Raw genomic sequence first — 12,014 nt, 5'->3', positions numbered from 1 at the left:
TACTAACCAGTCCCCTTTGGTAACATCTCCTCTGTACTTTTCATTTCTCCTCATCATAACTGATACATTAAAAAGGTCAATGTGAATTTTTCACATATCTAAAATAAACTTGCTGTTTACAAATCACACAGCATCAGTGGAGGAAAACCATAGCATTCAAGAACTCCAGGTTTTAACACTTTCCTTAGTGTTGTATATACTAACTAATATTGTCAGATAATTGCAAATGTGAAATAAGTAATCGAGCATGACTACAGACTAAAAATACATTATGTGAACATACATTTATGACAGTTTGCGTTAGCAGTCCCAAACAGAGATCAAGTGTTAACAAAATCAGCTTAATAGAATTGAAAGAATTCCATTAATTTGGGGGACACAATCCTTTATTTTCACCTAACACTGATATTAACTAACCAGATGAACTCATAAAAGACTTCTAACTTCTTCTTTGGTCTCAGTTCAAACATCTTTAAAGCCAGGGTGAAAATCAGGACTAGTAATTAATCTAACGCAGTCATTCCTTATTCATTAAATAGGGTCATGGTTCCCTTCATATCTTAATGTGAAAGTTTCCTATTAATTAAAGCCAAGGTAGCCTTGATTTACCATGGTATCATGCTTCTACTTGTCAATCAGTCATTGTGCCTGAATTTTCAAGATTTAAATAGTTTGCATTTCCCATTTTGTATGCACCAACAGCTTTTATAAAATGGTAGACTTCTGAAGATACAAAAGCTTATTTAAACAAATAGGTATGATCTTGACAAGAACTATTACCCAATTACGGACATCTCAAATTCTGGCAAATATACTCATATTAAACCAGCTAACATCTAATTTTTAAAGGAAACCAACACACAGCAGCAAAAAAACCCTATTTGTGGCATACATACAGCTTTCATAATGTGTTCTTAGGTCTCTCTCCCCTTCTAAAGAAAATCACTGCATTTATGAGACCTGGCGAGGAGAAGGTGTTCTCCTCAACTTTTATTAACATACATACGGAAGGGTCAGGTGGCCTGAGCTGGAATCCAGCAGTTCTGGGCTGTGTGACGTGGGCAAGCATTTTACTCCTAACCCAGAGTCCCCTTCTCTACACAAGGAGGGTAATGATCATGCTCCCCAAAGGGTAAGACGATTAGATGAAAAATATACAAAAAATATTAGCTATCAATATCAAATACATATAAATTTATATTTACTCACAATAGAAATTTTATCTGTGAGAATATTCTGTTTCAATATCTATATAAGAAGCCCCAGTGGCCTAATGGATAAGGTATTGGCCTCCTAAATATCTATATATATGACACGGGTATGTCTAATGACAAGAATACAGTCATATATATTTAATAATAAAAGTTTATGGGATTTACTCCCATCCCAGCCCACCCCGGGATGGGAGTAAAAGACAGAAAACTGTACTTGAACAATAATTAAGTTTAAAAATAATAATAATAGATAAATAAAAGTGTATGGGATTTAAACACAATGTTCTTTTTTACAACGCAGGAGGCCCTCCTCAACGTTACAGTTTCCAGAGACATATCAGCATCGCTCTATCACCACCGAATCCTGTGTGCTACCAACACTGATAGCAACAGCTGTTATTATACAAACAGCTGTTATTATGCACCCAGGTGCACTTCTAGGCATTTTACATGCAGGCACTTCTTTAACTCCCCAAGCAAACTCATCATTTAGGTACTATTACTATTTCCATTTTACAAGTGAGATGGAAAGAAACAGGACTTGCCTAAGGTCACACACATAGGAATATGGAACACTTGAAAGCTTACATGGCTATATACAGAAGAGGTTATTTGTTGTTTTTTAAACAGATTTATTAAGATATACATAACATACAATTTACCTATTTATTTCAGCTTTACAATTGAAAGGGTTTAGTATATTCACAGATATGTGCAACTATCACCAGTCAATTTTAGAACATTTTCACTTCAAGAAGAAACCCTGTATCCTTCAGCCCTAAGCAACCATTAATCTCCTTTCTGCTTCTATGAACTGTTCTGGTCGTTCCTATTCTGGTCTTTCATATGACCAGAATCATATCAGATGTGGTTTTGGTGACCATCTTCTTTTACTTGCATAATGTTTTTAAGGTTCATCCAGGTTGCAACATATACTTCATTCATTTAATGGCTGAATAATACTCCACTGTTGTGATACCCCACACTATATTTATCCATTTGAACACTGGTGGATATCTGGGCTGTTTCCATCTTTTGGCTGTTATGAATAATGTTGCTATAAACATTTATGTATACATTTCTGTGAGTTATAAAAACATATATTGTTTTTATTTCTTTAGGAAAAAGAAAACATATACCACATGGTGTTGTTATGTTTAATCATTTGAGGAACTACCAGACTGTTTTTCTGAAATATCGAGACCCTTTTAAATTCCTATGAGCAGTGTAGGAGGGTTCCGATTTCTCTACATCTTTGCCAACGTTTATTATCATTTCAATTCTAGCAATAGGGGCTTTGAAGTAGTTACATGTCACCGTGGTTTTGGTTTATCTCTCTAATAACTAATTACATTGAACATATTTTCATGTGCTTGTTGGTGATTTGTGAATCTGTGGAGTAATGTCTATTCAGAACTTTCACTCATTTTAATTGGATTATTTATCTTTTTATTTCTTAGTTTTAAGAGTTCTCTATATACTTGTATCCTATATATAAGCCCTTTTCGTATATGATTTGCAGATATTATCTCCTATTCTGTAGGTTTTCACTTCTGGATGAAATCCTTTGAAACATTAAAATTTTTAATTTTGAAAAAATAATTAGTTTTCTTTTTTTTTTAAGATTTTATTTATTTATCTTTAGAGGGGAAGGGGGGAAGAAGAGAGGGAGAGAAACATCAATGTATGTTTGCCTTTCATGCGTCTCCTGCTGGGAACTGGCCTGCAGGGAACCAGCCTGCAACCGAGGCATGTGCCCCGACTGGGAATCGAACTGCAATCATGTGGTTCGCAGGCCCGTGCTCAATCCACTGAGCCACACCAGCCAGGGCTAATTAGTTTTCTTTTGTTGCTTGTTCTTTTGGTGTCATAGCCAAGGATCCTTTGCTTAATCCAAGATCATAAAGAATTACCCCTTTGTTTTCTATTAAGAATTTTATTCTAATGTTTAGGTTTTGAAGCATTTTGAGTTAATTTTTTTTAATTGTATGAGGTAAGGATCCACTTTCATTTATTTATATGTGGCTCTCTAGTTATTCCAGCATCACTATTATCTCTCCCCATTGAATGCTGTTGGTATCCTTGTCAAAAATCAGTTAACCATAGGCGTATGGGTTTATTTCTGGATTCTATTCTATTCCATTGACCAATATTTCTATTTGTGTTCCCATACCACACTATCTTGATTATTATTGCCTTGTAGTACATTTTGAAATAAGGAAGTGTAAATCCCCTTACTTTACCCTTTTTCTTCAGGTTGTTCCTAGAGAAGTTCCTGTTCAAATTTTCTACCATTATGTTAATGGTTCTCCTTTACTTTTCTCGTAAAACTGAACTTCTAAAAGCATTCTCATTACTTGGACTTTTGAGTGCACAAAAGTTTAATTTTCAAGGATTTTTTTTTCATGAATTTAGCACTTCTGGTTGGAGAACTTGAGAAAACTGACTTTATTTAACCACCTTTAATATTTTGGTCTTACTAGGTTATTTCCTGTAGAACAAGATTATCAATATAGAATTTAAGCCTCTGCAAGGCATGACTTCTTCTCTGTATACAGGGGCACTCAACAAATGTTTCTTTGTTTTTTAATTTTAACTTTTTATTGATTTTTTTAAATATATTTTATTAATTATGCCATTACAGTTGTTCTATTCCCCCCTTCATTCCCCTCCATCCTGCACACCCCCTCCCCCACCATTACCCCCCTTTAGTTTATGACCATGTGTCTCAAGTTCTTTAGATTCTATATTTCCCATACTATTCTTGTCCCCCATCTATTTTCTATCTACTGTCTATGCTACTTATTTTCTGTACCTTCTCCCCCCCTTCTCCTCCTCCCACTCCCCTGTTGCTAACCCTCCTTGAGATCTTCATTTCTATGTTTCCACTCCTGATCTAGCTATCCTTTTAGTTTGCTTTTGTTTTAGGTGTGGTTGTTAATAACTGTGAGTTTGCTGTCCTTTCACTGTTCATCTTTTTTATCTTCTTTTTCTTAGGTAAGTCCCTTTAACATTTCATATAATAAGGGCCCGGTGATGATGAACTCCTTTAACTTGACCTTACCTGAGAAGCACTTTATCTGCCCTTCCATTCTAAATGAAATGTTTCTACTAGAGTCTCACCCCTATATTTATAGTGCTTATGGGAAAGAAAGCACATTGTAAAATTAAATGAGAACAAAATACTAACTACAATTAGCAATCCTCCACTTAGCTACCCTAATTATATGTTTTGGGGCTTTTCCCATCTACAATCACCTTCCTCTTGTTTGATATATAAAATAAATGTCTAGCTTTCTTATTATGACTTATTCTTATGTCTTTATTCTGTTTCCTGAATGGCCTGTAAACATATTTTTTCATTTACGTATGTATCTTAGACTCTAGATTTCCAAGTGGCAAAGACAAAGTGTATGTAATTTTGTCGGTAGCACCAACTAGTGACCCTGAATAATTTTTATATGTTGCTGTTAACGGTGGACATAAAAAGCTTCTCTGTACGAAATCACTGTAATAATGAAAAATAAATGATTGAACATGTACTTTTCTCCTTCTCAAACAAAACAGAAGAAAATTTAGTTCATTGGTAAAGATAAGAATGGCACCTGAAGCTGGAATTTTTGAGTTCCAGTGATGAATAGCACTTTTCTCATGATTGAAGCATGTATTAGTCAAGATATTAGGGTTTCAAATGCACAACATTTGGAGTCTGGAGTCTGTATCTGGTTGTGCCACTAACTAAGTGACCTTTAGCAAATTCCTTTGCTTTCTGACCTTTATTTTTTTTAGCTCTAAATAAGCATGGTATGGGAAGAATCGATGACCTCTATGATCCCTCCTGGTTGTAAATCTCTACAATTCTGTAGTTCTCTATCAGAGGTGCTTAGAGTCACCATAAAGGAAGTGAGCTAACCCTGGCTTAGTAACTAGGAATTTGTTCATTCAACAACTATTCCACACACACCTATGGTGCTGTTGGCTCCTTAAAACTATGAAGATATACAACGCTCCTCTCAGCAGCAAATCATCTCCCTTTATATAGCAATGTATAATATACCACCGTGAGAAAGCAACTGTTTCAAAAAAGAAAAAACTAAAGAAACTTACCTGTGCACCACCTGCACTTCCCCAAACCGTGAAGTTTTGGAACAGGGTGGGACCAGTGTCATTGTCCCAAGGTGGCTGAAACTTAGGGTATACAAAGAGTCCACACCTAGAAGATGAAACAAAGAGTGAATTCAGTCCATTTCTGTTTCAAACATCCCACTTCTTTCTAATGAGAAAATATTAAAGCAAAAGTAATGAGTGAAGGAGAATGAAGATGAGACCCGTGACCCTGCTCTCTGACTGTCACCGTCCATCCCCAGCCTGTCTTCTCTGTCACCCTCTGTGAACTGCTCCCAGATATTAACAAGATGCAGACTGCCATGGTCCATTCCATTCTATCGGCCCTTCTCTAGGTTCACCCCCTTCCTAAGAGTCCAGACACCTTTCCTTAGTCCTTCAGAATATGACAACCTACCACTGTATTGGTTCCCTTCCAGATTCACCCTCTTGCTAGGAAAGTGGATGCTAACCTCTGTAATCTCTCCCACTTCATGACACGTGTACTAATTCTAGCCTCAGCTGGCACTTCAACATGGCATATCCATTATTCTTAATCCTTATCACTCTTCATTATTGCAGTATTTCTATGCTATCATATCAAAAATAATTATAGCTATCAATTATTGAGTTCCTACTGTATTCCAGGTATTCTCTTAAGTGCATTACATAAACTCTAATTTTCACATTCAACTTTCAATGTATACATGTGCCTATTTTACAAATAAGGGATCTGACTCTAAAATAAATACATACATACATACATACATACATAGCAATTCAGTAGGAGTAAAGTCAGGATTTGAATCAGGGCCTGACCGACTGAAGTTTGTATTTTTCCCTGTGCTTCTTAAATTCCCTACTCCATCTTTGTTCTCCATGAGTCTCTTAGCAGATGACACCAACCTCTACATAACAAAGAGTTTGAACACCTCACCTCACAGTGTGCAAGCGATGAGGCTCTTGCACAGTGTGCAAGAAGAGGCTCTTGCCTCTTCTGCAAGGCTCATATCTCCACGCAGGTCCTGAGCCCAGGTTCTTGAGCCTCCCAGGGGCTCTGCATTTCTAGTTGCTTTGGAGCTCCTGGAAGTTTAATTGTTCTCTCTGTTGAATTTTCCTCTAGCCACAAAAAGTGCATTTTGTCTTGCTACCTTCTTATGTAACTTCCCTCTGCCTTTCCCTTCACCACCAAATTTTTATGATCCAAAATGGTGACACAGATGCATCATTAAATCTCACATGATGTCAAATAATATCTTCTCTGTGTGTTGTACAATTAAAAAAATGTTAAACCATAAGCCTTATACCCAAAATGTACATTAATTTTCCTAAAGTTACCTTGTACAAGAATATGCAATATTCCCAGTGAAGGAGAAAAGTAGAGCTTGTGAAGTTTGGTTGGTCACAAGATGAAAAAAGTAGCCAACACCAGCAGCACACACCCTGTTCCCCTAGAGAAATGAAGGGAAGTTAAATAATATATACAATAAGGTTACTGAAAAGAAAGACTCTTATGTAAGTGCTCATCCTGCTTTTTCATTCACTTCCTGTTAAGGTGTATTGACACTTCATGGACTCCTTTACTCTTTTACCCATCCATCCCCTACTCTGCCCCAGGAATCAAAGATGCTCTGATTCCTCTTCTCCAGGAAGCTCAAATATACTATAATTTCCCCACCTCAATAGCCGACCTCTCAGGTGAAAGTGTCCTTGAAAAGTCCACAATGAAAAGTTTATTTGCATCATGGAATCCAAGCTCTTTAGCGTATGCAAGCACACACAGCGGCCAAGGCATTCCTTGAAGCCCAGGCTGCACAAAGTGTTCTCTCTGATCCTTTGCACAAATCAGTGATTTGGCTATGGGCTGAAAGCCAGTGGTTACTGAGAGACGGTGGCTGAGTTCAAATATGTATTTTTGCTCTGATTAGATCATTGAAATCACCTTAATATTCCTTTATAGGATTTACTGTCTAAATATCTTTTATATCTTCATATAAACCTAAATTCTGCATTAGGCCGTATGAGTTTGGGGCTTTAATTCTGATCAAAGTAAACACAATGAGATATTCTTTATAAATTGAATAAAGTACCTGCAATATATTTATCACTATGAAATATAATTTAAGACAGTGTTAAAAACCGTCAAAAGAGTCTAATATTGAGCACAGAGGTATTTTGCTTGGCCTACCCACTGTTTACAAGATGATTAATTTTGTTTTCATTATTTAAAAATCAACAGAGTTGATATAAAAATTCAGACATTCTATTTTTAGAAATACTGAGCCCAAATACTTATGAGATGGCCATGGATCCACTGAAGCTAAAAAGATCCTGCCTTCTCAGATTATGCATAATTTTGCCATTGTCCCCACCCTTCTGGCTTCATTTACTTAGGATACTGGCCTCAGTCCCTGTATGCACTTGAATTTGCAACCTCTTAACACCAGGCAGTAAAGTAAATAACACTTCGGCTGCTCTCTGTTTTGTTTTGTTTTTATTTTTTTTATTGTTGTTTAAGTACGCTTGTCTCCACATCTCCATTTCCCCCCACCACTTTCCCCCATCCCACCCACCCCTATTTCCCACCCTCAATCCTACCCCTCTTTGGCTCTGACCATGCGTCCTCTATACATGTTTCTTGATGACACTTCCCCTTTTTCCCTTTTATCCCCTCTCCCCTCTCCTCTGGTTACTGTTAGTTTGTTCTTTATTTCTATGTCTCTGGTTATATTTTGCTTGCTTCTTTTGTTGATTAGGTTTCACTTATAGGTGAGATCATATGATATTTGTCTTTCACTGCCTGGCGTGTTTCACTTAGCGTAATGCTCTCCAGATCCATCCATGCTGTTGCAAAGGGTAGGAGCTCCTTCTTTCTTTTTTGCTGTGTCGTATTCCATTGTGTAAATGGACCATAGTTTTTTGATCCACTTGTTTACTGAGCAGCACTTGGTCAGCTCTGCATTTTTTAGTGGGAGGAATGAAAGGCCAATAGATCAAGCTGCTGGACTACTATTTGTTTGCATCTGTTTTCTTACAGCCTCAGAGGCAGTCTCAGGTAGACCTCAGATAGACCTAGGTCTATCTAGAGAATAAAAGTCAAGAAGTAGGCCACTTAGCCTACCTCAGGCCTAAGCCTTGTGCTATGTGGCTAAAGGGAGCCCCAGTTGTTTCTGCGTGGTTCATGCCTGATCACCTGGGGGTTTTCCATGGCCTGGCCAGTATAAAATAAGGAACATCAGAGTGTTTTCTCTGGGAGTAACTCAGTCTTCCCAGTGTATGCACTATGGGACTGGACAGCCAACCCTGAACATTGGCAGGAGGGCACAGAAAAGAGAATGGGGAGCAGGGAGAATTTAACACTGAACAACCCGAAAAGGCAGTAAGTAATTTTCTAAAACACAATACTTTAGTGCTCTATACAGGGCGCAGTAGAACTGTGCTGTGAGCATCTTCTAGGACTGTTTCTGCAAGTTCAGCATGCACTCGGGTAGGGTTGCCAGATTTAGCAAAAAAAATCACAGGAGCCCAGTCAAATTTAATGCAAATTTAAAAATAAAAGTAAAAATGAAAACCCTAATTTTTTTAGTATATGTTTCAAATATCGCATGTAATATTTGGAATATACTTATATTAAACATTGTTAATTGTATAGCTGATATTTACATTTAGCCAAGCATGGTGCATTTTGTTTGGCAAGCCTAACATGGGTGTATAAAATACAGATTTCCAGGTCTACCACAGATAGTCAGAGTTAGTATATTGGGACAGTGAAGGGATAAGGAACAAAATTCTGTACTCCAGAAATCCATAGGAGAGCTACAGCAGATGATCTTTTGACCCTTTTGAGAACTACTTCTCTGCAGGTGAGATATTAATATTGTACTGTCTAGTCATGAAGAGTCCTGGGAGATGATCAAAGAGGAGAGAAGCACTGGGAAGAATTCGTTTCCTAGCCCTTTGGTGATAAGCTGTTGGGAACCTACTATAAATGGAAGCCACTGTTGCAAATCAGGGTGTGATTATTTATTTTTTATTTTGTTGATGTTTTCCTTTAATGTGCAAAACTTTTTAGTTTGCTGTAGTCCCATTTGTTCATTTTTCATTCTGTTCCCCTCACTTGAGGAGATATATCTGATAAAATATTGCCATAAGCTATGTTTTAGATTGTACTGCCTATGTTTTCTTCTAGGATTCTTACGGTTTCGGGTCTAACATTTAAGTCTTTGATCCATTTTCAATTTATTCTTGTGTGTGGAATAAGAAAGTGGTCTAGTTTAATTTTTCTGCACACATCTGTCCAATTTTCCCAGCACCATTTATTGAATAAACTATCTTTAGCCCATTGTATGTGCTTGCTTTCTCTGTCAAATATTAATTGACTATAAAGGTGTGGGTTTATTTCTGGGCTCTCTATTCTGTCCCATTGATCTATGTGTCTGTTTTTATGCCAGCCCCAATCTGTTTTAATTACTATGGCCTTACAATGTAGGCTGATATTAGGCAGAGTGATTCCTCCAACTTTGTTCTTCTTTCTCAGGATCTCTGTTGCTATGTGGGGCCTTTTCTGGTTCCATATAAATTTTTGAAATATTTGTTCTGTTCTGCAAAACACATCTTTGGAATCTTGATAGGAATTGCATTGAATCTATACATTGCTCGGATAGTATGGACATTTTAATGACGTTAATTACTACTATCCATACACATAGTATGTGCTTTCACTTCTTTGTATCTTCTTCAATTTCTTTCTTCAGTGTCTTATAATTTTCTTCATATAGGCCATTTACATCCTTGGCAAGGTTTATTCCTAGGTATTTTATTCTTTTTTGTAGTAATTGTGAATGAGATTGTTTTCTTAATTTCCTTTTCTCTTAGTTTGTTATTGGCATATAGCATTGCAACTGACTTCTGAATATTAAATTTGTACCCTGCTACTTTGCTGAATTCCTTTAACAGATCTAGTTGTTTTTTTGGTAGAATCTTTGAGTTTATCTATGTACAGTATCATGTCATCTGTAAATAAAGACAGTTTTACTTCTTCCTTTCCAATTTGGATGCCTTTTTTTCTTGTTGTGTGATTGCTATGGTTAGGACTTCCAGTACCATGTTGAATAAAAGATGTGAGAGTGCACATCCCTGTCTTGTTCCCAATCTTAAGGGGGATGCTTGTAGTTTTTGCCCATTGAGTATGATGCTAGCAGTGAGTTTGTCATATGTGGCCTTTATTATGTTTAGGTAGGTTCCCTCTATTCCCATTTTGCTGAGAGTTTTGATCACACATGGGTGCTGGATTTTATTAAATGCCTTTTCTGCATCTATTAATATGATCATGTGTTTTTTATTCCTCATTTTATCTATGTGGTGAATCACATTTATTGATTTGTGAATACTGTACCAACATTGCATTCCTGGAATAAATCCCACTTGATGATAGTGTACAGAAGGGAGAACACACTCATCATTACATCTGATAAGGAGTTAATATACAAAAATTTATAAAATGCTTACAAAACTCAATGCCAAAAAAAACAATTAAAAGATGAGCAAAGGACCTGAACAGGTACTTCTCCAAAGAGAGCACACACATGGCCAAAAGACATACAAAAAGATACTTAACATCACTGATCATCAGAGAAATGCAAATTAAAACCACAGTGAAATACCATCTCACACCTGTCAGAATGGCCATCATCAATAGATCAACAGACAACAAATGCTGGTGAGGATGTGGAGAAAAGGGAACCCTTCTATACTGCTAGTGGGAATGCAGACTGGTGCAGCCTCTGTGGAAAGCAGTACGGAGATACCTCAAAAAATTAAAAATGGATCTGCCTTTTGATCCAGTGACTTCACTTCTGGGACTATATCCAAAGGAACAAAGAAAACTCATTCAAAAGAACATAAGCACCCTCCTATTTGTAGCTGTTCTCTGGTTATCTGTAGGTTGAGGAAACTCATTTCATTCTGTAGCTTCAGTCATTCTGGATTAATATTCTACTGACTTTCATTCCTAAATAAAAGGACTTCAAGTATTATTGGAGGTAGCTCTCTGAACCTGGCAGCCATGATATAGCAGTGTTCCCAGTAGGTGGAAATGCAGATTGGTGCAACCACTATGGAAAAAAGGTATGGAAAAAGTTATGGAAGGGCCTCAAAAAGTTAAATATGAAACTGCCTTATAACCAAGCAGTTCCTCTTCTAGTACATATCTGAAGAAACCCAAAACATGGATTTGAAAGAATATATGCACCCCTATGTTCACAGCTCTATTTTTTACAGTAGCCAAGATATGGAAGCAACCCAAGTATACATTACTAGAGTAATGGATAAAAAATGTTTATATATATATATACACACAATGGAATACTAGTACTCTGCTATAAAAAAGAATGGGCCCTGGCTGGTATAGCTCAGTGGATTGAGCGCAGGTCTGCGAACCAGAAGATCGTGGTTCAATTCCCAGTCAGGGCACATGCCTGGGTTGCAAGCCAGTTCCCTGCAGGCCAGTTCCCAGCAGGGGATGCACTAGAGGCAACCATACATTGATGTTTCTCTCTCTCTCTCTCCTTCCCCTCTAAACATAAATAAATAAATAAATATTTTTTAAAAAAGAATGAAATCTTACCATTCGTGACAGCATGGACGAACCTAGAGGGTATTGTGCTAAGTTAAATAAGTCATTCATAGAAAGACATA

The 12,014-nt window shown here is 37.0% G+C and overlaps 1 protein-coding gene across 1 annotated transcript in view; it reads right to left on the bottom strand.

Annotated features, from left to right (window-relative positions):
* PKHD1 (PKHD1 ciliary IPT domain containing fibrocystin/polyductin) overlaps positions 1-12,014 on the bottom strand; it is a 461,864-nt gene that overhangs the window by 255,039 nt on the left and 194,811 nt on the right. Inside the window, exons 44-45 of the mRNA XM_053668316.1 lie at positions 6,657-6,769; positions 5,322-5,427 (exon numbers count right to left, since the gene is read on the bottom strand). Coding sequence (XP_053524291.1) covers positions 5,322-5,427; positions 6,657-6,769 — 219 coding nt within the window. The remainder of the gene's footprint in view (positions 1-5,321; positions 5,428-6,656; positions 6,770-12,014) is intronic.

Source organism: Artibeus jamaicensis, unplaced genomic scaffold (assembly GCF_021234435.1).
Source record: "Artibeus jamaicensis isolate MK-2021 breed Jamaican fruit bat unplaced genomic scaffold, CSHL_Jam_final contig_484, whole genome shotgun sequence".
In the NCBI taxonomy this organism is placed as follows: domain Eukaryota; kingdom Metazoa; phylum Chordata; class Mammalia; order Chiroptera; family Phyllostomidae; genus Artibeus; species Artibeus jamaicensis.
The sequence above is the reverse complement of the archived record's forward strand: the minus strand, read 5'-3'. Positions and strand labels throughout refer to the sequence as shown.